Source organism: Chiloscyllium plagiosum, chromosome 13, assembly GCF_004010195.1.
Source record: "Chiloscyllium plagiosum isolate BGI_BamShark_2017 chromosome 13, ASM401019v2, whole genome shotgun sequence".
NCBI lineage: Eukaryota > Metazoa > Chordata > Chondrichthyes > Orectolobiformes > Hemiscylliidae > Chiloscyllium > Chiloscyllium plagiosum.
The window spans coordinates 75,128,091-75,153,403 of record NC_057722.1 but is presented as its reverse complement, the minus strand read 5'-3'; the positions used below and the strand labels follow the sequence as shown (position 1 = coordinate 75,153,403).

Here is a 25,313-nt window from a genome sequence, read left to right as displayed (position 1 = left end):
CCTTGTGGCTTTTCTCTGCACAGCCTGCAGAACCTTAATGCCCCTGTGGCTCAACAGCTAAATCTTTTGGCGGTCAGTTAACTCAGTTGCTGGACAGCTAGCTCATAATGCAGAGTGATGCCAACACCATGGGTCAGCTGAGGTGACCCGTGAAACTATTAACTTCTTGACTTCACCCCTAACCTGAGTTGTGGTGAGCCTCAGGTTAAACCACCACCAGTTGTCTCTCTCTAATGAAAGAGCGGTCCTCCAGTTCTCTGGGAGCATGGTGACTTTAATTTTGCTTATTCACACTTACTTGTAAAAAAAATGCTAAAGGTAGTAGCAAATGGGGACCATATGGTTTTGTCAACACTGCTCCACTATTAAATTTGATTATGGCTGAACTTGAGCTTGAACTCAATTTTTCTACCTGCTCCCAATATCTCTTGGTTCCCTGAGGCACCAAAGATCTGTCTGTCCAGCCTTAATTGTATTCAGTGATGGAACATCCATAGCCTTCTGGGATAGACAATTCTAACGAGTCACATCCTTTGAGTGGAGTAAATTTTCATCATCTCAGCACTAAATTATCACCCGTTTATCTGAAACTGTGCTCCAGTGCTTTGGATTTCCCAACCATTGGAAACCATATCTCAGAGTCTACCGTATCAAGAATCCTGCATGAGAGATCACTCTCTCATTCTTCTAAACTCCAGAAAATATAGGCCCAATTGTCTCTGCTTCTGGGCATACCCCAACCACCTCATTGCAGGGGCTAATTTATTGAATCTTTGCTGTACTGCCTGCAACGCAAATTTATCATTCCTCAACTCAGGTGACGCAAGCTGCAGACAGTATTCCAGATATGGTCTCATCAAAACCCAGTATAATTGTGGCAAGACTTACTCTTGTACTCAAATCTTAATGTAATAAATATCAACATGCTGTTCGCCTTCAAAAATTACTTGCATTTTAATTTCCTGTGTTCTGTGCATGAGCACAGTCAGAATTCTTTCTGCACCCACATTTACAAGTTTTTTAAAATGTTCTGCTGTTCCATTCTGAACTACTACACACTTTCCCATGTGAAAATTGCATCTATCAACTTGTTGCCCCTCACTTAAACTTGCCTATACAGTACATGTTCTCCCCACAGCTTGCTTTCCACTTAGATTTATATTATCAGCAAACTTTGATGTTTTACTCTGTCTCGTTATCTAAATCTGAAAGGAGCTTGTAAATAGCTGAGGCTCCAGCAATGACATTTGCAATACTACACGAGTAACATTCTGTCAGTGTGAAAAGGCTCCATTTATGTCCACTCTTTCTTTTCTGTTTGTTAGCTAATCCCTTTCCAATTCCAGTATATTACCCTCCTACTCCATGACCCTTTTGAGGTCTAAGGCTTTTGTCATATGTTAAGCAACTTAATTTGGAAGAAAATTTCCGTCTGTAATGTTAACCATCATAAAACAATGGTTTTTGAAACAATAAATAAAAGTTACTGTTAGAAATATCCCGAATTCTGCTGTCTCTTACAAACTACCTGTCTTTTCTTTAATTGGTGAGAATTTTAGGGCAGATAGAATTTTCAACAGCATTGATCAGTGGCAATTCATATTGACTACTTAGAACAATGATTTCAGTTGCATTATTTGTGCATTTATGATTACAGTCATTCAACATGGCAGATTTCACATTGATTTACAGAAGAGGTGGAGGAACTTGCCATGGAACTTAATGATACTTCAGGCAGACAGGAAACCTATATAGACATCAATAATTTTTTTTTCTTTATTCATTCACGGGATGAGGGCGTCACTGGCTAGGCAGTAATTATTGCCCGTCCCTAATTGCCCAGGGTGCAGTTAAGAGTCAACCACATTGCTGCGGGTCTGGAGTCACATACCAGCCAGACCAGGTAAGGATGGCAGTTTCCTTCCCTAAAGGACATTAGTGAACCAGATGGGGTTTCCTAACAATTGACAAAAGATTCATAGTCATTATTAGACTCTTAATTTCCAAAGTTTTGAAAATTGAATTCAAATTCCACTGTCTGCCATGATGGGATTCAAAACTAGGCCCCCAGAACATTACCTGGGTCTCTGGATTAATAAGGAGAAAATGAGGACTGCAGATGCTGGAGTACCAGAGTTGAAAAATGTGGTGCTGGAAAAACAGGAATGATTCCTGAAGAAGGGCTTATGCCCGAAACGTCGATTCTCCCTGCTCCTCGGATGCTGCCTGGCCTGCTGTGTCTTTCCAGCACCACATTTTTCATCTCTGGATTAACAGTCTAGGCCATAGTCTCCCCCCTATAAATGGAACGCAAAATCATGTCAAGCTTAGCATACCACAGAAGGAAGCAAAACAGAAAGAAAAATGGTAATGAGATGTGTATGTGAGGTGAGGATATCTTCTCAAAGTATATGAAGTAGGGATGTCAGTCGGTTGGATAATGTTATCTATTGTTTGGTGCTGATGTCCTTACATGAAGTGGTGAGAACTGTACATGATATAGTAGATGTCTGAGTAAACGATATTTTCAAATACAAATTTAGAATTGACCAGAACCTACCTTTTTATTGTTGTAAAAGGTTGCAGTTTATGTGCCTGGATCCAAGGGTGCGCCTTCATTTGTTCGATTGTATCAGTACCCAAAATTCGAAGGTCCTGCCTCTGCCTTGGCAAATAAAAGTTTTTTTAAGGCTGACAAAGTGACAATGCTTTGGAATAAGAAAGGTAAGATTGACTTGAATTGAGACTAACACATTGGGGCTGAATTTTACATCCTCTCACGTGCAGTTTTGCAAACAGGGAAGAGCCTGTAAAATGCTTCGAATGGTCTTCTCACCAGGCTCCTATCTGCTCTGACCTCTTCACAGTGACATGTGCAAAGCCCAGACCAGCCTGTCCACCTAGCCTCGTCTAAGTTGAAGCCCTTGGGTGTTCCATACATGACCGGCTAGATGGATCAAATCACCTCTTCAACTCTGTAATAATTCTGTGATGTTCGGGCTATTTACTGCTCAGCCTGAATTTACAGGGAAGTGGTGTGTTCAGGCCATATGGCAAGGTGGGGAGGGGATGTCTCCATTTAACAACAGGCGGGTTTTGTACCTCTCTACTGCCTTCCCACTCTGGGTGCTCCCTCTCAGGCTCTCCATTTTCACCCCCCTCAGCCCAGTTTCCTGGGACTCATCTTTCCTCCCTGCTCTGAGATCTCAATAGTTAGCTGAGCTTTAGAGTCCTGGGACTTTGAATGTGTGGACAGCTTGCAGTCCCAGTCCAGTCCATTTCAGTTTCTTGTACTGCTAGAATGAGAAAGTAGCTGGACCATGTGATTGCTATCTGAACTGGAATTTCAAATTGAGTGAGGGATAGAAATAGGAGAAAGTGAGGACTGCACATGCTGGAGATCAGAGCTGAAAAATGTGCTGCTGGAAAAGGGCAGCAGGTCAGGCAGCATCCAAGGAGCAGGAGAATCGACGTTTCGGGCATGAGCCCTTCTTCAGGAATTATTCAGGCTTAAGCCTGATACGTCGATTCTCCTGCTCCTTGGATGCTGCCTGACCTGCTGCGCTTTTCCAGCAACACATTTTTCAGCTGTGAGGGATAGAAATCCCAAGACTAAATAATCAACATTCTTAGTTTTGAAGAGCTGTGGGGCAGTAATATTGACGGTGATGGCAGGAAAGGAAAGCCCAATCATCCTTTGAGTCTTTTAGTTAGACAAGGAACACAGAATAGTAAAGCACAGGAACTAGCCCTCCAGCCCACCTGCATCTTTTGCCTCCATGCAGTCTGTATCCCTCTATTCCTTGCCTATTCATGTATCTCTCAAGATGCCTTTTAAACATTGCTATTGTATCTGCTTCTGACATCCCCTCTGGCAGTACATTCCAGGCACTTACCACCATTTGTATAAAAAAATTGCCTCTTATGTTTCCTTTGAGCTCACTCTTTATTTTAAATCTATGTCCCTAAGTAATTGACATTTCTACCTTGGGTAAAAGACTCCAATCAACCATTCTATCTATGTCCCTCATACCTCTATCAGAACCCCTGTTAGCCTCCAACATTCAAATGAAAACAAACTGAGTTTGTTCAATCTCTGTCATAACTAATACCTTCCAAGCCAGGCAACATCCTGGTAAACTTTTTCAGTATCCTATCTAAGGGCTCCACATCCTTTTGTTGTGACCAGAACTGTACGCAGTATTCCAAATGTGGTCTAACAAATATACAGCTACGTGCAGATGAAACATGACTTGCCAATATTTATACTCTGTGCTCCAACCAATAAAGGTAAGCATGTGATATGCCTTTTTAACTAAATTAACCACTTATGTGCCTAGATCCCTCTGTATGTTAATGTTTCTAAGGGTTCTGCCATTTACTGTATACTTTTCTCCTGCATTAGACCTTTCAAAATGTATCACATTGCGTTTGTCTGGATCTGTTATTTCTCTGCCCAAGTTTCAGCCTACCTGTATCCTAAGATATCCTCCTGCAATCCTCCTCACTATCTACAGCTCCCCCAGTTGTTGCACGTCATTCACAAACTGATTAATCAGACCACCTATAATCCCCTCCAAATCATTAATATTTATATTACTAACAACAGGGGCCCCTACACTGATCCCTGCAGAAACCACTGGTCACAGTTCTCTCGTCAGAAAGACACCCTTCCATTTTTATTCTGCCCTCCATGACCAAGCCAGTTCTGTATTCACCCTACCAGCACATCCTGGCTCTCATGTGACTTTACCTTCTGTATTAGCTTGCCATGAGGAACCTTGTCAAAGGCCTTGCTAGAGTCCATGCAGACAACGCCTACTACCCTGCCCTCATCAAACATCTTTGCCACTTCCTCAAAAAACTCAATCATGTTTGTGAGACATGGCCTCACCTGCACAAAGCCATACTGCCTATAACTAATAGTCCGCAGTTTACCAAATATGAATAAATCCTGTCCCTAAGAATCTTCTCAAAAATGTAAGATTCACCAGCCTGTAACTTTCCAGATTATCCCTGTTGCCCTTCTTAAACAAAGGAACACATTGGCTATTTTCCAGTCCTCTGGAATCTCACCTATAACTAAAGAGGATACAAAGATTTCAAGGCCCCAGCAATTTCCTCCCTCACCTCCTTCGCTGTTCAGGGATAGATCTTGGGGACTAGTCTACGTTAATGCTTTTCAAAACACCAAACCTCTTGTTATACAACAATGCTCTAGAATATCAAGGTACCCCGTTTTAGACTCACCATCCACCATGTCCTTCCCCTTTGTGAATACTGATGCAAAGTATTTGTTAAAGTCCTCACCCACTTCCTCCGGCTCCATGCATAAATTCCCTCCTTTGTTCTTGAGTGGACCTACCCTTTCCTTTGCTATTAGCTTGCTCCTAAGTTATGTATAAAATGCCTTGGGATTTTCCTTAATCCTGTTTGGCAGAGTCTTTTTTTCGCGCTCCAACTCCTTGTTAAATTCTTTCTGCTTTCTTTATATTCTACGAGGGCTCTGTCTGTCTTCAGTTTTACATATGGCTCCTTTTTCTTTCTGACTAAGCTCACAATTTCTCTTATCATCCAAGGTTCCCGAATCTTGCCATCCTTATCCTCCACTTTTACAGGAACATGCTGGTCTTGAGAAATCTAATCAACCAGTCTTTAAAAGATTCCCAAATGACAGATGTGGATTTACCTTCAAACAGATGCTCTCAAACTACATTCCCCATGAACATTGTATGAACATGCCATATTTCAAGTGAATTGTCGTTAAGACATGTTGCATTAAACTGCACTATTATATAGCCAGTTTGAGTGCTTAATACATACTAAGTGGAAAAAACCTTTCCCCTTGAAGGTTTGTAAATGCCAAAATTAACAGAATTCTGGGGCTTGTTCAACTGATTGGGATAATCAGTGTGTGTGTGATTCTGGAGTAAAACTGAGAAGAGAGTAATTGCAGATTTTCCAAAGCATTTATTGAGTTAGCTTCACTTTAACATAATCTGAGTCCCATTCCAAGTGTTCCAGGTTTAGCCTTTTTCCACATTACTTCAGGCTCATTTGTGGCGTACGAAAGACCATGAAAAAGATGAGAAAATAAGCTCTTGTACATTGAGCTGCCAGTCGCAGATGTGCACACTTTGTACATTTGTCTTGGTCATTGATATGTCCTCCTTAATTTCCTCTCGTAAGAATGGGATTTTTCCCTGTGGAGACATGGCAGGCCGAAGGGCCTGTTCCTGTGCTTTAATGATATGAACCCATTTTGTGTGGCTCTGATGCCTAGTATGTTGCCCTCTTGTGGCCTTAAAGCTAAAGAACATTAAAATTTCAGTTCTTTGGTTTAAATGTGTCAGTATTTTGACAATATTGATAATTGAATTTCTTAAATTAATGTAAGTTGCAGAGCAGTATGGCTTCTCTTTTCAGTTTTATTAAGTTACTGATCTGAATTGTCAGCTTCAGAAATTGGGATTTTTGGTTCAAAGAAAGAATTCAGCAAGTGACCACTAAAACATAAAGATTTAACAATAACTTTTTGGATGCCATAATCACCCATTGTAGTATCAAACCACAAAGAGAATAAGGTTCCAGAATGTAACAATAGCAGTGTTGCAATTCCCTCATCAATCACAGAGAGGTAAATGAGACAGGGTCCAGTGAACCTGATAGAAAGTACATGTGTGACTGCAGGGTCAGTGTAAAACTTGAGATATCAGTTTTAATCAATATCTCCATTCGCTTCCATTTTTAAGTAGTCTGTCAACAATTATTTGAACCATAATGGACATTTTGGCCATGTGTCAAACACCATATCTGTGGCCTACACCAGAGTGTGAATCATAGAATCCCTTCAATGTGGAAGCAGGCCATTTAGCCTAACAAGTCCATGTTGACCCTCCGAAGAGCATTTCACCCAGATCCACCCTGTTCCTGTAATCTCACATTTCCCATGGATGTCTCACTTAGCCTGCTCCCCTGCACACCCACTATGGGCAGTTTAATATGGTCAATCCACCAAACCTGCACATCTTTAGACTGCGGGGGTAATAGAGTAGAATATCCTTTATTGTCATGTGTACTCAACTGAGTACAGTCAAAAGTGTAATTGTCGCCTTTTATGATGCCATCTTAGGTCCAAAATACCTCAGTAAAAATCTTAGATACAAAAAACAGTTGCATTACTTTACAGTGATTCATAGTATAAATTAGAAATATGACATAGTTATAAGGATAGATATTACAGTCAAACAAATATTAGATTAGATGATTAGATTCCCTACAGTATGGAAACAGGCCCTTCGGCCCAACAAGTCCACACTGACCTTCCAAAGAGTAACCCATCCAGACCCAGTCCCCTACCCTATATTTACCCCTGACTAATGCACCTAACACTATGGGCAATTTAGCATGGCCAGTTCACCTGCTTTGCGCATCTTTTTTGGATTGTGGGAGGAACCCAGAGTACCTCCACATCGACCCTCCAAAGAGTAACCCACCCAGACCCATTCCCCCTTACTAATGCACCTAACTCTATAGGCAATTTAACATGACCAATCTACCTAACCTGCACATCTTTGGACTGTGGGAGGAAATTGGAGGAAACCCACGCAGACACGGGGAGAATGTGCAAATTCCACACAGACAATTGCCCAAGGTGGGAATCGAACCTGGGTCCCTGGTGCTGTGAGGCAACAGTGCTAACCACTGAGCCACTGTGCTGCCCCATTGCAGTAGCTCAGCACAGGGGTTTCCACATGTTGTTTGACAGCCCAGCCCAGACCCCAGTACAACAACTGTTCCTGGTTCGCTCCAAGCCTCCAGTCCACTCTGTACTGGCTTTCAGATGTTCCGAGGTAAGTTTTCTCCAGGACTCGCTTCTCCCTTGCTAGCCTCCGTTCTGGGGAACCGCAGCACCTGAAGTAAATCCATGCAGATGAGGGGAGAATGTGCAAACTCCACAAAGATAGTAACCGAAGGGTGGAATCAGACCTGAGTCCCTGGCACTGTGAGGTACACTTGACCTCCTGGCCATTGATTCCATGCCTCAGCTTGGTAATTGGCTGAAGCTAATGTAGAAGGTATTTGCTATTCTATTTTCCCCAAGATGATGAAAGGATGTTGCCAGGATTGGAGGGTTTGAGCCCAAGGGAGAAGCTGACTAGGCTGGAGCTGTTTTCCCTGGAGTGTTGAAAGCTGAGGGGTTACCTTACAGAGGTTTATAAAATCATGAGGGGCATGGTTAGGGTAAATAGGTAAAGCCTTTTCCCTGGGGTGGGGGAGTCCAGAACTGGAGGGCATAGGTTTAGGGTGAGAGTGGAAAGATATAAAAGAGACCGAAAGGGCAACTTTTTCACACAGACGGTGGTACGTGTATGGAATGAGCTGCTAGAGGAAGTGGTGGAGGCTAGTACAATTGCAACATTTAAAAGGCATCTGGCTGGGTATATGAATAGGAAGAGTTTAGAGAGATATGGGCCAAATGCTGCTAAAGGGGACTAGATTGGGTTGGGATATCTGGTCGGTATGGACGAGTTGGACCGAAGGGTCTGTTTCCGTGCTGTACATCTCTATGACTGTATGTGATTCAGGCCACACATTTAGTCGGTCTGCAAGACTGCCTAATTCCATTTCTGTGACATTGTGTATCTCCACTGCTGTCTCAGCTCCTCTGCTGATGAAACCTTCATCCTTAATTACCTCCAGACATGGCTACTCCAATTCACAGCTGGCCAGCCTCCCATTTTCCATGAACTTGGACTCTGCTGCTTGTATCTAAACTCGCACTAAGTCCTGTTCACGCATCAGCTGTATGCTTGCTGACCCGCATTCACTCCTGACCTGGCAACTTCTCAATTTTAAAATGCTTAATCTTGTTTTCAAATCTCTTCGTGGCCTCATGTTTTCCTATTTTGATAGCTCTATCCAAGGTTACAAGTCTCCAAGTTCCCTGTATTCCTCCAGTGATGCCGTCTTGTGTATTCTCACTCTGAATTTCATTAATTGGTGGCTGTTTGTTTAGCTGCCAGGGCTGTCAGCTCTGGAACTTCTTGTTTAAACCCCTCTACTTCTCTCTCCTGCTTAATGACAAACCGTACAACCTACATCTTTGATCACGTCTAAGGCCAGCAGTTCTAACACCTTTTCACAGTTCACTGTTTGGTAAGGGCCCTGTGAAGGGCGCTGAGACATTTTAAAGGTATTAAGGTACTATGTTAATGCAAATTAGTGCATGCCTGAGATTACTAATAACCACTGTCTTCCTTTAGGAACTGCTGTATTGGTGATAGCCAGCACAGATGTCGACAAGTCTGGAGCATCATATTATGGTGAACAAACCCTGCACTATATAGCATCAAATGGAGAAAGTGCATTAGTGCAGCTGCGTATGTATTCTTTTTCCACATTTGTTTTATTAAATATGTTCTGAAAGCTGTTAATGCCTGTTAGTCGGTTGTTTGGTAAATGCAATCAAATTTTTCTTTCTTGCGTAAATCTGTTTGTCACACAATAATGTCAAAGATATTTGTTAAAAATTCAGTCATGGGCACGTGTGCATTGCTGGCTGGGCCAGCATTTATTGCCGATCCCTAGTTGCCCTTGAAAGGTGGTGGTGAGTATATTTCTTGAACTGCTGCTGTCCACTTGATGGAGGCAACCCACAATGCAGTTAGGGAGGGAGTTCCAGGATTTTGACCCAGCGATGCTAAATGAAGGGGGATATGTTTCCAAGTCAGGATGGTGTATGGCTTGGAGAGGAGTTTTCAGGTGATGGTGTTCCCATGGATTGGCTATTCTAGTGGCAATGTTGATTGAATTGGAAGGAGCCTTGGTAATTTCTGCAGTGCACCTTGTGAATGGTTCATACAGCTGCCCCTGAGTATTGGTAATAGGGGAGTGAGTTTTGTAGATGTGATGCCAGTCATATGGGCTGCTTTGTCCAGGATGGTGTCAATTTGCTTGAGTGGTTTGGAGCTGCACTCATCCAGACAAGTGGGGGGTATTGCATTACTCTCCTGATCTGCAGCTTGTGGATGGTGGACAGGATTTGGGAGAAAGGAGGTGAGCTATTTACTGCAGGATTGCTGGCCTCTAATGTGCTGTGGTAACTACAGTACTTATATGGCTAATCCAGTTCAGTTTCTGATCAGTGATAAGTCCCCAGGATGTCGATAGTAGTTGTAAGGCTGTTGAATGACAAAGCGTGATGATTAGATTCTTTGTTATTGGTATTGGTCATTGCATAGCACTTATGAATGTTACTTGCCAGATATCTGGAAATTATCTAGGCCTTCCTGAATTTGGACATGGACTATTTCAGTATCTGAGGCGTAGTGATGGTGGGACATTGTGTGATCATCAACGACCATCCCCACTTTTGACTTTATGATGGAGGCAAGGTTATTGATGAAGCAGCTGAAGATGATTGGGTCTTGGACATGACTCTGAGGAAGGCTGCAAAGATATTCTGAAGCTGAGATGACTAGTCTCTAACAACTACAATCTCTTCCTTTGCTTCGCAACAGCAGAGGATTTTCCCTCTTCTTTCAATTGATAGTTTTGCTCAGGCTCCTTGATGCCACACTGAGTCAAATCCAGTCTTGATGTCAAGGGCAGTAACTTGCACCTCAGTGATTGGCTGTACAAGTCTAGTATTTGCATGTTATTAGTAGATAACTTATTTGAAAAATAGGGTTATAGAAATCACAAATTTTGAATAATTTGATTTGATTAATTACTGTCATGTACCACAGTACAATGAAAACTATTGTCTTATATGCTTTACAGGCAGATTGTTCTAGACAAGTGCATCAGGGTAACAGAACAGAGTGCAGTATACAATGTTACAGCTGCCAAAAATGCAAAGAGAGATCAATATTAACATTAATAAGGTCCATTCAAAAGTCTGATAACAGTGGGGAAGTTCTTATATGTATACAAGCTTTTATATCTTTGCCCAATGGAGGACGGTGGAAGAGATTATAACAGGGGTGGGAGGGGTCTTTGATTATGTTAATGCTTTCCTGATGCAGTGGCAGTATAGATGAAGTCAGGAAATGATTTGTGTGATGGACTGGCCTGGATTCACAACTCAGTAATTTCTTTCGGTCTTGGGAAGGGCAGATGCCAAATCAAACTGCCATGCATCTAGATAGGATGCTTTCTATGTTGCATCTATAAAAATTTGTAAGAGTCTTCATGGACATGCCAAATTTCCTTAGCCTCTTGAGGAAGTAGAGACGTTGATGTGCTCTCTTGACTGTAGTATCAACATGGGTGGACCAGGACAGATTGTTGGTGTTCATCACTCCCAGGAACTTGATGTCCTTAGCCACCTCCACCTCAGCACCATTGATGCAGACAGGGCGTGCCCTCCACTCTACTTCCTGAAGTCAATGACCAATTCCTGAGATAGCTGTCATCTGTGATGCGCACAACTGAAAATTCTCAGGCATTAGATTTGAAACATTTAGGTTGTTTTGGATTATAATCCAATTCTCTAAAAGGTTAGAGATTGTTAATAGATTGCCATGTCTATTTGAGATCCATTGAAATACAGCATAAAAATTGCAACTTCTGCCTGAAGGCGTGAGCCTCAAGGTAAGTATTATTTCTTTAATATTCTGGGGAATGGGGTAACCAGCCCTCCCAAACAGAACTGAAGATTGGTCCCTCGAGCATGATTGCATACAACCTGGAAGAGAAACCCTTTGCATTTGTGGTTCAGCTGAGTTGCTTCTGCAGTTAGCATTTGCAGTTCCCACCTAACCATCATTCCTAGCTATCTCCTGGCTCAGGCATTGCCTACCTGCTTTGAGAATTTTAATTCTCTCTACTATTAACAGTAACTTTCATGCATTGAGGTTGCAACTTTTAAGGGTTAGCTTGGTATGTAAATGTTTTGTTGCTACTACACAATTGCTAATGCTGTCACTTCTTATAACTCACAACATAGTCTGCAGGCATTGCAAAGGCTGCAGTGCACTGCTAGGTGGAAGTGGGTACTGCAGATGCTGGAGATTAGAGTCAAGATTAGAGTGATGCTGGTAAAGCACAGCAGGTCAGGCAGCATCCAAGGAGCAGGAAAATCGACGTTTTGGGCAAAAGCCCTTCATCAGAATGGCTTTTGCCCAAAGCGTTAATTTTCCTCCTCCTCGGATGCTGCCTGACCTGCTGCGCTTTTCCAGCACCACTCTAATCTTGGCTGCAGTGCGTTGCTGTCCATTTCAATGCAATATTTTCTATTAATTAGAAAGGTAAAAATAAGAGAAAATTGCCATGTTGTTGCTTATGAACTTCTTTCCTAATGCTGGTTAGCCAACTTAAGACTTCCAGGACTTTACCGTTTGAGTTATCCCACCAGTTATGTCCCTCCAAAAGCTAATGAGCTACTTCCTATTCTCCAATCTACTTCCTCTCCAATGGAATGGTGTCCGCGCTGTATAATATGTCAGAACTTGAGCAGATGCAAGAGATTAAATATTTTTTCAATTCAGTCCAGGAAATGGGTATGACTGACTGGAGCAGCATTTATTGCCCATCCCTAGTTGCCCTTGAGAAGCTGGTGGTGAGCTGCCTCCTTAAACCCCTGTAAGTCTAATAGATTCAGGTATACCCATAATCCCACAAATCAAAATAGTGAGTGACTAGGGGGATCCTTCAGTTGGTGGTGTTGCCATGTATTGGCTGTCCTCTCCCTGTTAGATAGACATGGTCATGGGTTTGGAGGGTGCTATCTTACAAGACTTGGTGAATTGACCTGCTTTTGTGCTGTAAATCCCCATAGCTTGATGTGCCTGTATAGTATTTAGTGCAGGAGAAAGTGAGGTCTGCAGATGCTGGAGATCAGAGATGGAAATGTGTTGCTGGAAAAGCGCAGCAGGTCAGGCAGCATCTAGGGAACAGGAGAATCGACGTTTCGGGCATTAGCCCTTCTTCAGGAATGAAAGAAGAAAGGCTAATGCCCGAAACGTCGATTCTCCTGTTCCCTAGATGCTGCCTGACCTGCTGCGCTTTTCCAGCAACACATTTCCATCTAGTATTTAGTGCAGTTTACTGCTTCTCAAGTTAGTATAACCTTGAATGCAGTACAATTTCCCCAAGCCACTTCAAAGGACTGTTATCAAAAAAATTTAGCAGTGAAACACATCAGGACATATTAGCATAAGTGGCCAAAGTCATGGTCAAAGGCATAAGTTTTAAGGAATATCTTAAAAGGGGAGGTAGAGATGGGCCAGTTTAGGGATGAAATTCCAGGCTTTAATATAGGGGTAGCTGAAGGTTCAGCAACCAATGGCAGAGTAATTAAAAATTGAGGGTGTAGAAGAGGTTAGAATTGGAAGAGTGCAGAAATCTCTGAGGGTTGTTGAGGTGAAGAGGGTTCTAGAGATCAGGAGGGGGAAAGATGTGGGAGAGAATTGAAAATGAGGAAGAGAAGTTTAAAATTAAAGTGTTGCACGACCAAGAGCCATTGTAGGTTAGTGAGCACAGGGTGATGGGTGAAAAACACTTGATGCAATTTAGGAATGTTTTGGGTGAGCTCAATTTTATGAAGGGTGTTCGGCATAAGACTGACAGGGAATGCATTGGAATAATGGAATACAGCTGTATAGATTGAAGTAACTTGCATTCGCATTGTGCGTTCTCAGGCCTTTGTCATGTCCCACATTGCTTTTCAACTTATGGATTGCTTTTTGAAGTACAATTACTGTTGTTATTTACAAATTTGATGACCAATTGGAACAAAAAAAATTCCACAAATAGGTTAATCGATGATCAGATCTTCTGCTCTTAGTTGAGTTTTGAGGGTGTGAATGTTGGTCAGAGTACTGGGAGAATTCTACACTTTGCCATTGGATCAATTGCACACAGTTAAACTTGCAGGGCCTTCATTTATTCTGGCATTCCGCATTACTGCAAAAATTGTCAACCTAAATTTATGTTGAACTCTATGAGAAGGCTTGAACGTATGGTCTTGTCTTGAGCAAGAATGCCAGTGACTCACCAAAATTCCTAATGTCTTCTTTAGTTTAGTATCCATTTTTCTAGGATTACCCCTCTGTGAAGTGCCCTGTTAAAGCCACTATGTAAATGAAAAGCTGTTTTTATTGCGATATTACGCTGGAGTGACAGCACCTTACTGTTGAAACAATTTTCTCTTTCAGCAAAAAATGGCCCAATTTATGATGTAGTCTGGAATCCAAACTCGCTTGAATTTTGTGCTGTGTATGGTTTCATGCCTGCCAAAGCTACAGTCTTCAACCATAAGTGTGACCCAGTCTTTGATTTTGGCACTGGGCCTCGGAATGCGGCCTTCTACAGCCCTCAGGGACACATTCTTGTGCTAGCGGGCTTTGGAAACCTCCGAGGACAGATGGAAGTCTGGGACGTAAAAAAATACAAGCAAATTTCTAAGCCCCAAGCTGCTGATACAACTGTCTTCTCATGGTGCCCAGATGGAGAGCACATTGTAACAGCAACCTGCTCACCAAGACTACGGGTTAGCAATGGCTACAAGATCTGGCACTACAGTGGCGCAGTCCGTCATAAAGTTGAAGTGCCAGCAAACTCTGAGCTCTGGGAAGTACACTGGCAGCCTTTTGTAGATGGGGCTTTCCCGGAGAAACCCATCAAATATCAGACCGTTCCTAATGATGTCCCGAGTATTGATGTCAAACCTGCACAGGCTTACAGACCCCCCGCATTGAGAAACAAGCCAATAACAAGCTCAAAATTGGTGAGTGTGGTTCTGTACGTTTGCTTATTTGAGTTTGGGTTCCCTTTTTAACATCTGTACAACTTTTTATTGTGTTTTTTTGCTCTTGCTCTTAATTTGCCATCATCCAGAAGTCTGTTCTGAATATACATTGAAGTCAAATTAATGTTTCAGGACTCAGTGTAAAAATGCCCTACATTCTTCTCCCACCCGAATATTGAACAGCATGCTATGAATTTAATAGGGAAATAAGAAATGGAAAGTTTGGATTTTAATTCATCTGAACCCTTTCGTTCACTCTGGGTTAATCACTCCTGCAAGATTTGATCACTGGCACTTCAGTGCATTTTTAAAGACTTCACCACTACAGGAACAAGGATTTCTTGCTGCAGTTAGACATGACATTGGCGAGAGCACACACCTGGAATATTGTGTGCAATTTGGTCTCCCTATCTGAGGAAGGATGTTCTTGCTATAGGGGGAGTGCCGTGAAGGTTTACCAAGTTGATTCCCAGAATAGCAGGACTGATCTATGAGGAGAGATTGAGTCAGTGAGGAATTGTATTCACTGCAGTTCAGAAGAATGAGGGAATATCTCATAGAAACCTATGAATTTGTAACAGTACGAGACAGGTTGGATAGTGGGGAGAGTCCAGAACCAGGAATCATAGTTTGAAAGAATAAGGGATAAGCACTTTGGGACTGAGATAAGGAGAAATTTCTTCACTCATAGTGCGGTGAGCCTGTCGAATTCACTGCAACAGAAAATGATTGAAGCCAAAACATTGTGTTTTCGAGGAGTTAAATGTGGCTGAATGGATATTGGGGAAGCTGGGTGAGTGTATTGAGCTCGATGATCAGCCTCAAATGGCCTACTCCTGCTCCTATCTTCTATGTTTCTATCATACCCTCGTTGCTGTTTTGCACAGTCAGCAAAGCAGGGGGCATACACATTACTGTTATAATTTATTTACATCATCAATCACTTATATAACAATGCAATTTTGCCATAATTAAAATTTACCAGTAGAAATCCTTCTCACTCGCATCCTCAACTGATTAAACAGATATTGCAGAGATCATGATAATGCAGTAAACGTCTGGGATTTGAGGTATGTAATTTTTTGCCAGTTAATCGATAATGCCAGTTTAAAGGTACCAGTTAAAACAAAGTTTGCTGTATACACATATATGTATCATTGTGAGTTAGCCTCAATAAATACAGGATATTTCAACTGTGTATGGAGCACCATGTTCCACGAACCCAAAGAGAGATCTTTGACAGACTTATCTTGTGAGCGATTGCACCAGTTCCTGGTGCTATTCACACCACAGTTAAGACTGCTGCTTTCTTTCTGACTTTTAGCATCCAGGAGTTTGAAATGCACACCTGGAACACTTCTTGCATTGTTAAGTATGCCATACCCAGTATTCAAGTAATTCATTTACACTTCTTTATCTTTTGAATTGAAATGAGTTGAAGAGGTACTCACCTTTAGTACCTTGTACTGTATTATCCTTACAATGTCAGTTTTAAGACTGATGCAAGCAAAGCAGTGGATGTTGTCCATATGGACTTCAGCAAGGCGTTTGACAAGGTTTTACATGATAGACTGGTTAGCAAGGTTAGATCACATGGAATCCATGTGAGTGAGAGCTAGCCATTTGGATACAAAATTGGCTTGAAAGTTGGAGGCAGAGGGGGCTGGTAAAGCGTTGTTTCTCAGACTAGAGGCCTGTGACCACTGGTGAGCCACAAGGATCAGTGCTGGATCACTGCTGTTTTGTCATTTATATAAGTCATTGGGATGTGAATATAAGAGGAATGGTTGGTAAGTTTGCAGATGACACCGAAATTGGTGCTGTAGTGAATAGTGAAGAAACACTGTTATCTCAGAACACAACAGGATGTTAATCAGATGGGCCAATGGGCTAAGGAGCGGCAGATATAGTTTAATTTAGATAAATGTAAGGTGTTGCATTTTAATAAGGCAAATCAGGGCAGGATTTATACACTTAATGCTAGAGTCCTGGGAAGTGTTGCCGAACAAAGAGACCTTGAGGTGCAGGTTCATAGTTTCTTGAAATGGAGTCCCACGTATAAAATGAAGAAGGTATTTAGCCTTTATTGGTCTTTGCATTGAGTATAGGAATTGGGATGTTATGTTGCGGCTGTACATAACACTGGTTAGACCACTTTTGGAATATTCCATTTAGTTCTGGTCTCCCTACAATAGGAAAGATGTTGTGAAACTTGAAAGGGTTCAGAATAGATTTACAAGGATGTTGCCAGGGTTGGAGGGTTTGAGCTATAGGGAGAGGCTGAACAGGCTGGGGCTGTTTTCCCTGGAGCGTTGGAGGCTGAGGAGTGACCTTACAGAGGTTTATAAGATCATGAGGGGTATGGATAGGGTGAATAGCCAAGGTCTTTTTCCCAGGGTAGAGGAGTCCAAAACTAGAGAACCTAGGTTTAAGGTGAGAGGGGAAAGATATGAAAGGGACCTAAGGGGTAACATTTTCACACAGAGGGTGGTGCGTGTATGGAATTAGCTGCAAGAGGAAGTGGTGAAGGCTGGTACAATTACAACATTTAAAAGGCATTTGGATGGGTACATGAATAGGAAGGTTTAGAGGAATATGGGCCAAATGCTGGCAAATGGGACTAGATTAATTTAGGATATTTGGTTGGCGTGGACTGTTTGCACCAAAGGGTCTGTTTCTGTGATGTACATCTTAATGACTCTAATGTAATCAGCAACTATTAAGCAGAATCACATAATCATAGTTAATGATATAAAAATAAATTCTGTGGATTGGAAACTACCTGAAAAGCTAGGTAATGCCTTCCTTTTAGCTCCTGGTTCCTGGATTCATGTACCATCTCAAGCTGATGAGGATGATCACATCAGCATTCAAGTACTTAATGTACATCACCTGGACCGTGTAAAACAGTGAGCCTTGGGAACCAACTAATTTAAACAAGAGGACCTGATCCCATTTGCCCTTGTTCTTCTTACTCACTGGCTTGACCAGTTTGCATTTGGCCTTTGTCGAGTTCTGAATATGGCTGTTTTAAGCTTGTTAGCTCATTGATAGATGAATTCTAAATTAGAACACCCAAGATCTGTTGATATCCTAATTTGAAATGCATAAAATTGATTTGAATTTATATGTGAGTTAAAGAGCTCAATGAAGCATACCTATAATGATCCATAAAAACATGGACATAATTGATTTCACTCTAAGGTTATCATGTAGACCGGTGCTAAATGTCAATTCATGCAAAGGCTGTATTTTGCCATGCCTCAGTCAGACTAGTTATGTTTTATATCACAAAGATAGCCCATAACTCTTCACGTTTTAATTCCTCTGTGAGGGAAATATCAGGCCTTTCCTCATCCTGTTGAATATATTTAAGAGAATATATTATGTTGAATATATCTTCAAGTGATAAATAAGAACATTAAAAATAGATGCAGGAGTTAATCCTTCGATTCATGTTTTGCTCTTCAGTGAGATCATGGCTGATACTGGTTTTGTTTTCCACTTCATACCCCTTCCTAAATTTTGCCAGTCTCTGTTCTGACTGTTTTCAGCAACTAAGTCCCCGAGGATGGAAAATTTGCTCTGTTCGCTGAATGAAGGTATTTCTCCTCATCATAAACCGACACTTTTCACGGTTTCTTGGTACATGTGACAGTAATAAGTCAAATCATCTCAGTTCTAAATGGCTATCACTTATTCTGAAACATTAGGTTGTTTGCAATTTTCGAGCCAGAGGAAACGAGCATCAATGTCTACTCTGTCAACTGCTTGGATATTTGAATGAGATGACCTCTTATTCTTCAAACTCCAAAGATTGGACTCAATCTCTCCTCCCAGTAAAAATGAGCAAGGAAAACCATTAAAAGTTGTTTCTGTTCCTTCAAAAGTCTTTTGTTCAAAATGTAAAAATGCATATATTTTTAATCTTAATAAAAGTTCTCTCTCCTCCTGCCTTGCTGATCTTATATCAGACCACAGTATTACAATTGACTTAAATGCACTTGAACAGGAATTGGAAAATAACTAAGGGTTTACATCCCTGATCTCAACCTAGACACTGCTCTTTAGTAGTATGTCTGTTGAGGGCAGGATCTGATTTTGCAATAATGCAGCCCATGGCTATTTAACATGCTGACATTCAATGTTAAAATTTCTACATGTTCACGAAAGCAAGGTGCTGGGTCCTGTCTAGGGGAAGGAAGGACATTTGATGGATTTGAAATGAATTTGGTAACATTTGTTGCATAGCTTGCTTAGTGGTGAGAAATGTTGTGTACTGTGAACCGTAAATTTGTGAGTGCAAAATGAGTATATGTAAGATTTAAACCAAAGATTGCTGATTGTACATTGATTAAATGTTTATTTATAATACCATGTACACCTGCATATCATGTATAACCCATTTTCTTTCCAACTAGCATGAAGAGGAGCCACCTCAGAACATGAAACCACAAACTGCGGATAAGCAACTTTCAAAAGCTGCTCTAAAAAATCAAAAGAAACGAGAGGCTCGGAAGGCAGCAAAACAGGTATTTTCACACGCTATCTCAATCACCTCAGATCACCCTCGCAATATCTGCTACTTCCCTAACCTATCAGAATCACTTTTCTCTGTGGCTCCAAGTTGTTAAGAGCTTGGCTTTAGAAAAGCATTTGGGAGTGCGAGCAGATATTGTTGATATTAATGACCCTCCTTTCCGCTCTCCCCTCCCCCCCCCCCCCACTGCAGGAGAGCAAGTCAGACGTTACACATGAAGCACCATCTGACCCAGAACCTAGAGCTGTACAGTGTTCTGAGGGCCACGGTGACCCAGAAGTTGATAAGAAAATTAAGAACATCAAAAAAGTAAGCTTTCAGGAAGATATGTGGGGCTGGTGGGGGAGAAGGCGAATAGCAAAACAAGTCAGTGTGTATATGTTGATGTTTCCATTTTGATGAATGAATTAAAAATATTTTTCCTATTTTTGCAGTAAAACCATGTTTTGCACTTCCATTTATCACAGAAATGGGTTTGATCACATCGCAAAGCCTTTGACTGCTCACCACTTAACAAAAGACATTTTTGTTGCAGAAACTTAAAGCAATTGAACAACTAAAAGAACAAGAAGCATCTGGCAAGCAACTAGAAAAAAACCAGGTACTGAAAAAGTTAATGGTTTCTATCTAGGGGTTTGCATGCAGCTGGCAAATAGCCAAGTACCAAACAATTCTCTGTTCGCTCCGTGCTCTCATTTGGATGCCACCTACAAGTCTCTGTTCTTTGTCCCAGCGATCTCTGAAGGGTTTGGTGTGCTGAAACGAAACTCAGAATTCAAACAGTAGATCTGTCAGTAAATGACGAGAGAAATCAGAAGTTGGGAGTTTGTTTTTCTTCTTTCCTCAGACAGTCCTGAAGATTGAAGATATTTGCTTCCACTTTGGTTCGATGGGTTCTGAAATGTGTTATGACCAAGGCTGGAGGAGTACATTGACTCTCTCAAGTCCTTCTCCTACACAGGTCATAACATAAATTTAATGGTCAATTGTACACTTGCTTTATATCAAATCTACAACAATGAAACCACCAATCAGTAATCATAAAATGGAGTATTACCAAAACAGACACACTTTGTCAAAAGTTTACACTTTGTACTAATCAGGATAATTCACAAAATATACAAAAATAAAGGAAAAAGAACGTATAGTGCATGGGAGTGCTGGTTGTTCAATAAGTGGACTCATGTTTGATAAAAACACTGTCATGGAGAATGCACCTGTTAATGACCAGGGTTTGTTTAAAAGCAGCTGCGACGTGAGTGGTGCCTCCATTAACAGGATGCTGCTAACAACACATTCTGTCTGTATCATAAATTGGTGGCATATGAATTTCAGTGCCATTGTAATGCTAGGGTGCAGGACATATGTCGCAAAGACTGGCAGCTTGTGTGAAACAACATACTGCTGCAAACAGCACTAATAGCATCCTGTTTTGACTGTTCTCAACTAGTAAGGCACTGACTGTACTTAACCAGACGGCACTTGCAAAATTCCCAACACTAATGCGATTGCACACTTGGACAATATTTGCAGGATAATCCTAAGTGTAAGAATTATACTGATAGCCAGTTTAGGATTGACATTCCGGCTTGCTTCTATTGAAAGCTGCATGTATTAACACATCGGCCCCTGTTCCTTTACAGACAGAGCGAACATGTACATGCATTCTGCTTGTTTCAACTCAACAATGGTCATTCACTGGTTTATTTTTCAGAGCAATGCATTGACCAATCAGCATTAACCTGACTTACTTAAACAAATCCTAGCAGTTACAAATGTTGACTAAAGTTCAAATTGAAATCTTGATCCAAAAGGATCTCCATCGGAAATCCATATTGAACGAAGAACCTGGTTAACTTCTCATCAATTAATTTAGCAGTGATTGTTCACAAGTTAATAGTCTCCAGAAATCTAATAGCAGATTAGTAAAAATATATAGGTGTCCTGCTTTGTTTTTATTAAAGGTCCAACATAGTCCACTAAATGGTTTATGAAGAACTGGTATGGAAATTAGAGGTACCAGGTTAACTGTTTTCCCACCATCTGGCAAGTGTGGCACCATGTCCTTGTGAAGACCTGGCCAGTGTAAATATCTACCTACATCTTTTTGGGGCTTCCAGATTCCCATGTCTTGCCCTAGCAACTTCCTATTTGACAGTATTTGAGGTGGTGCCACCAGCTGGTGAACTGCCATTCCACTCCTGGTTCTTTTGTCTGTGAGGAGATCTCCACTTCCTCATCAGAATCACATTTTTATTACAGTACTATTCTGGCATGCCTTCTCCTTCAGCTTAAGTTAAAACCAGTTGGGCTACTTAATTCTGCACTGGTTTGGCCTGTTCAATTGGAGGAGAATTACTGAACGTTTCTCTCGGATTTTCCAAATCCCCAAAGAAATGTTCAGATAATCAAATTATGTCTTTGAATGCCAACTTGACCTTCAGTTATGGTCTTTGTTAAGTCATTTCTCAGGTCATGAAGCATGAAGGAAACATCTCTGGAACTACTTCCTGTAATTGCTCTGTCTCTTTGACCTCATGTGATCTTTCCATAACTACTGGAGAAAGCATTACCTTTTCTCCAACCAGATCGTTGTCCAGGAGTAGGTTGACTCTAGCTACAGATATACTATGGACAACCCTTACAGTTACTTTTCCAGGCAATAAGTCACAATCTAGGTGTACCCTCTCCAGAGGTACAGGTGTATACACTCCACTGATACTATTCACTAAAACCTTGGCAATTATGTCACACTGCCTGTTTGAAAAGCCATGCCTTTCCCTAACAAGAGTTTGGTTGTCTTCTGCATCCTTTAAAAAAATTCCCTGGAACTCTCATTGTCCCAGCTGTATTTATACTTGATCCCACAGAGCAATCAATGTGTTTGTTTACTCTGTCTTTCTCTGCATTGATCTTGTGTGCATGACAACGTGGAATATAGGACTAGATTTATTTAGGATATCTAGTCGGTTTGGGCGGGTTGGGCCAAAGAGTCTGTTTCTGTGCTTTATATTTCTATGACTCTTAAGTCACATGATTTACCCTATAACTTTCAGCAGTCTGCATGATGGTGTCTTACCTTGTGACAATGAAAATCTTCTATCCTTCTTGGCTTTGTGGGGGTAACGGGTAAGGGATAGGGGTCTTGTTCCTAGTCTTCACTTTCATAACATGTGCATGTTACCATCTTGGTTGAGACTAACTTGTTCTAGGGAGATTAAGATCAAATCTTGGACTTTTCTGGTCTTTTGTTTCAACTCTAAGCCAGGTAATTGCCCATTAAAGCTGCTAGAGGGAGTCAAATTCAACTTTTCTTGATTTGAACTATTCTGCTGACGTGGTTATATTAGCATCATTGCTATGAACTGACTACACGCCTCTCTATTTACAGCTGGAGAAAATACTGAAAGAAGATGCTCTTTTGAAGGAGCTTGAAGACCTGGAATTGGGCCTGTAAATATACCAAGATGATCACAATACCTGGTTTCATTTGTCATTGGAAAATTATTTTCATTGTGAATTTATGTGATTGAAATCCAATACTGTACTATGCAATGTAAAAGATTTGGACAGTGTTAAAATAAATGATGATACAAGAATATAAAAAAAATGTTTATTGGGAGTAAATTATACTACTTTGGTACGATAGTCAAAAACTTGTATTTCAGTTCAAGAAAAGGAACTTTTAATTTTTTGTACTTTCTTGCAAATTTAGCACTTCTTATCAATTTTACAGCCAATAAAGTAATTTTCAGTAAATCTGTTGTTGAAACATAGGTGAACGAGGCAGCCAATTTGTACACAAAGACCCCACAAACAGCAATGAATTGCTGATCAGATAATCTGTTTTGATTGAAGGTGAAATGCTGGTCAGGATATGAAGAAGAGCTTTCATATCTGTTGCTTCAAACAGTATGGTGTACATGCGGGGGTGGGGTGGGAGCTGGGGAGCAGCAATGATAATGCACGTGGTAAAATGGCTACAGCGATACTGTAGGTTTTAGTTGGAATATTCTAGGAAGATTCCAACAACTTCAAGGTTCCAACAAATTGGAAAGCTGACAATATGATGCCCCTGTTCAAAAATAGAGAGAAAGCAGCAGTTAGCCTAGTCAAAAGTGAGGACTGCAGATACTGGAGACCAGAGTCTAGATTAGAGTGGTGCTGGAAAAGCACAGCAGGCCAGGCAGCATCCAAGGAGCGGGAAAATCAATGTTTTGGGCAAAAGCCCTTCATCAGGATGGCTTTTGCCCGAAACATTGATTTTCCCGCTCCTTGGATGCTGCCTGGCCTGCTGTGCTTTTCCAGCACCACTCTAATCTAGAGCAGTTAGTCTAGTATCTATCTTCAGAGAAATGCCAGAGTCCATTATTAAGGAGGAAATTGAACATCTATAAAAGCTTAACACAACAGAGTCATCATGGTTTTGTGAAAAGTAAATGAAGTTTAACAAATTTCCTGAGATTCTCTAAGCATATAACAAGCAGCATTGATTAAGAGGAACCAGCAGATGAACTGCATTTTGTTTTCCAGAAGGCTTTCAATAAAGTGTTACATAAAAGATTATTGCACAAGATAGAAGCTCATGGTATTTGGAGTAATGTATTAGCATGGATTGAGGATTGATTAACACACAGAGTACAGAAAGTTGGGATTAATGGCTGTTTTTCAGATTGGAAAGATGTATCTAGTAGACTGCAACAATCTTCAGTTCCCGGAGCTCAACTGTTTACTATCCATAGAAGTAATTTGGAGGGTGCGCAGGATGTAATGTATTCATATTTACTGATGATACAAAAATAGGTGGGAGGGCATGTTATAATCAGGATATAAGAAATCTGCAAGGGAATATAGAAGGGTTGAGTGAGTGGGCAAAAGCCTGGCTCTAGGCTTTGTAATGTATGTAATTCTGGTCTCTCTGCTATAGAAAAGATGTTGTGAAACTTGAAAGGGTTCAGAACATATTCACAAGGGTGTTGCCAGGCAGAGGGTTTGAGCTATAGACAGAGGCTGAATAAGCTGTGGCTATTTTCCCTGGGGTGTCAGAGGCTGAGGGATGACCTTACAGAGATTTATAAAATTATGAGGGGCATGGGTAGGGTGAATAGACATGGTCTTTTCCCCTGGGTGGGGAAGCTCAAAACTAGGAGGCATAGTTTTAGGGTGAGTGGGAAAGATTTCAAAGGGACCCATGGGGCAATGTTTTCATGGAGTGAGTGGTGCATGTATGGAATGAGCTGCCAGAGGAAGTGGTGGAAGCTGGTACAATGACAGTATTGAAAAGGTACCTCGGTGAGTATATGAATAGGAAGAGTTTAGAGGGATTTGGACAACATGTTGGCAAATAGGACTAGATTAATTTAGGATACCTGGTTGGCATGGACAAGTTGGACTGAAGGATCTGTTTCCATGCTATACATCTCTGTGACTCAATGTAGTTTAATGTAGGAAAGTTTGGGAGGAAAAATCAAAAGGTAGGAGGAGATGAGGCCTGGGGCAGATCAGTCATGATGTTATTGAATGGTGAAAAGAGCTTGAAAGACTGAGTTGTCGACTTCTGTTCTTTCTTACGTTCTCACCATGATCTAGGTGAGTGGCAGAATAGGCTCGATGGTTGAATGCCCAGTCCTATTACGATATTCTGAAGGGCATTTACAAATGTGCATATAATCTAGTCTGACCAGTAGTTCGTAGATTGCATGACCAAATTGTAAAAACAAGTTGCTTCCTTCATAAGCAGGAACCAGTCTGCATCATTAGCATGTCATGAATACTCATTTACACCTTACACCACCAGAATTTTGTTGGTGGGCCCAACTTTGAAAACCAAGGAGTGTGTTCACAACCCAACTACATATGAAACATGTACCTGCTGGCGTTATTTTTATTTTGTCCAAGCTCAGTTGCGTATAAATGTCTTCAGTTCTTCTTCCCTGCATAACCACTTATTGACAAATGCTGACAGTGTTAGAGGTGAAACCCATATACGTTAATCAGTTCAGTCATATTCAATGTAGC

The 25,313-nt window shown here is 41.2% G+C and overlaps 1 protein-coding gene across 1 annotated transcript in view; it reads left to right on the top strand.

The window, feature by feature from the left end:
• The window catches only part of eif2a (eukaryotic translation initiation factor 2A), a 57,869-nt gene extending 34,815 nt beyond the window's left edge, over positions 1-23,054 (top strand). Inside the window, exons 8-14 of the mRNA XM_043702751.1 lie at positions 2,580-2,724; positions 9,267-9,383; positions 14,163-14,734; positions 19,177-19,287; positions 19,488-19,604; positions 19,831-19,896; positions 22,687-23,054. Coding sequence (XP_043558686.1) covers positions 2,580-2,724; positions 9,267-9,383; positions 14,163-14,734; positions 19,177-19,287; positions 19,488-19,604; positions 19,831-19,896; positions 22,687-22,752 — 1,194 coding nt within the window. The 3' untranslated portion in view covers positions 22,753-23,054. The remainder of the gene's footprint in view (positions 1-2,579; positions 2,725-9,266; positions 9,384-14,162; positions 14,735-19,176; positions 19,288-19,487; positions 19,605-19,830; positions 19,897-22,686) is intronic.
• The last annotated feature ends 2,259 nt before the right edge of the window (positions 23,055-25,313 follow it).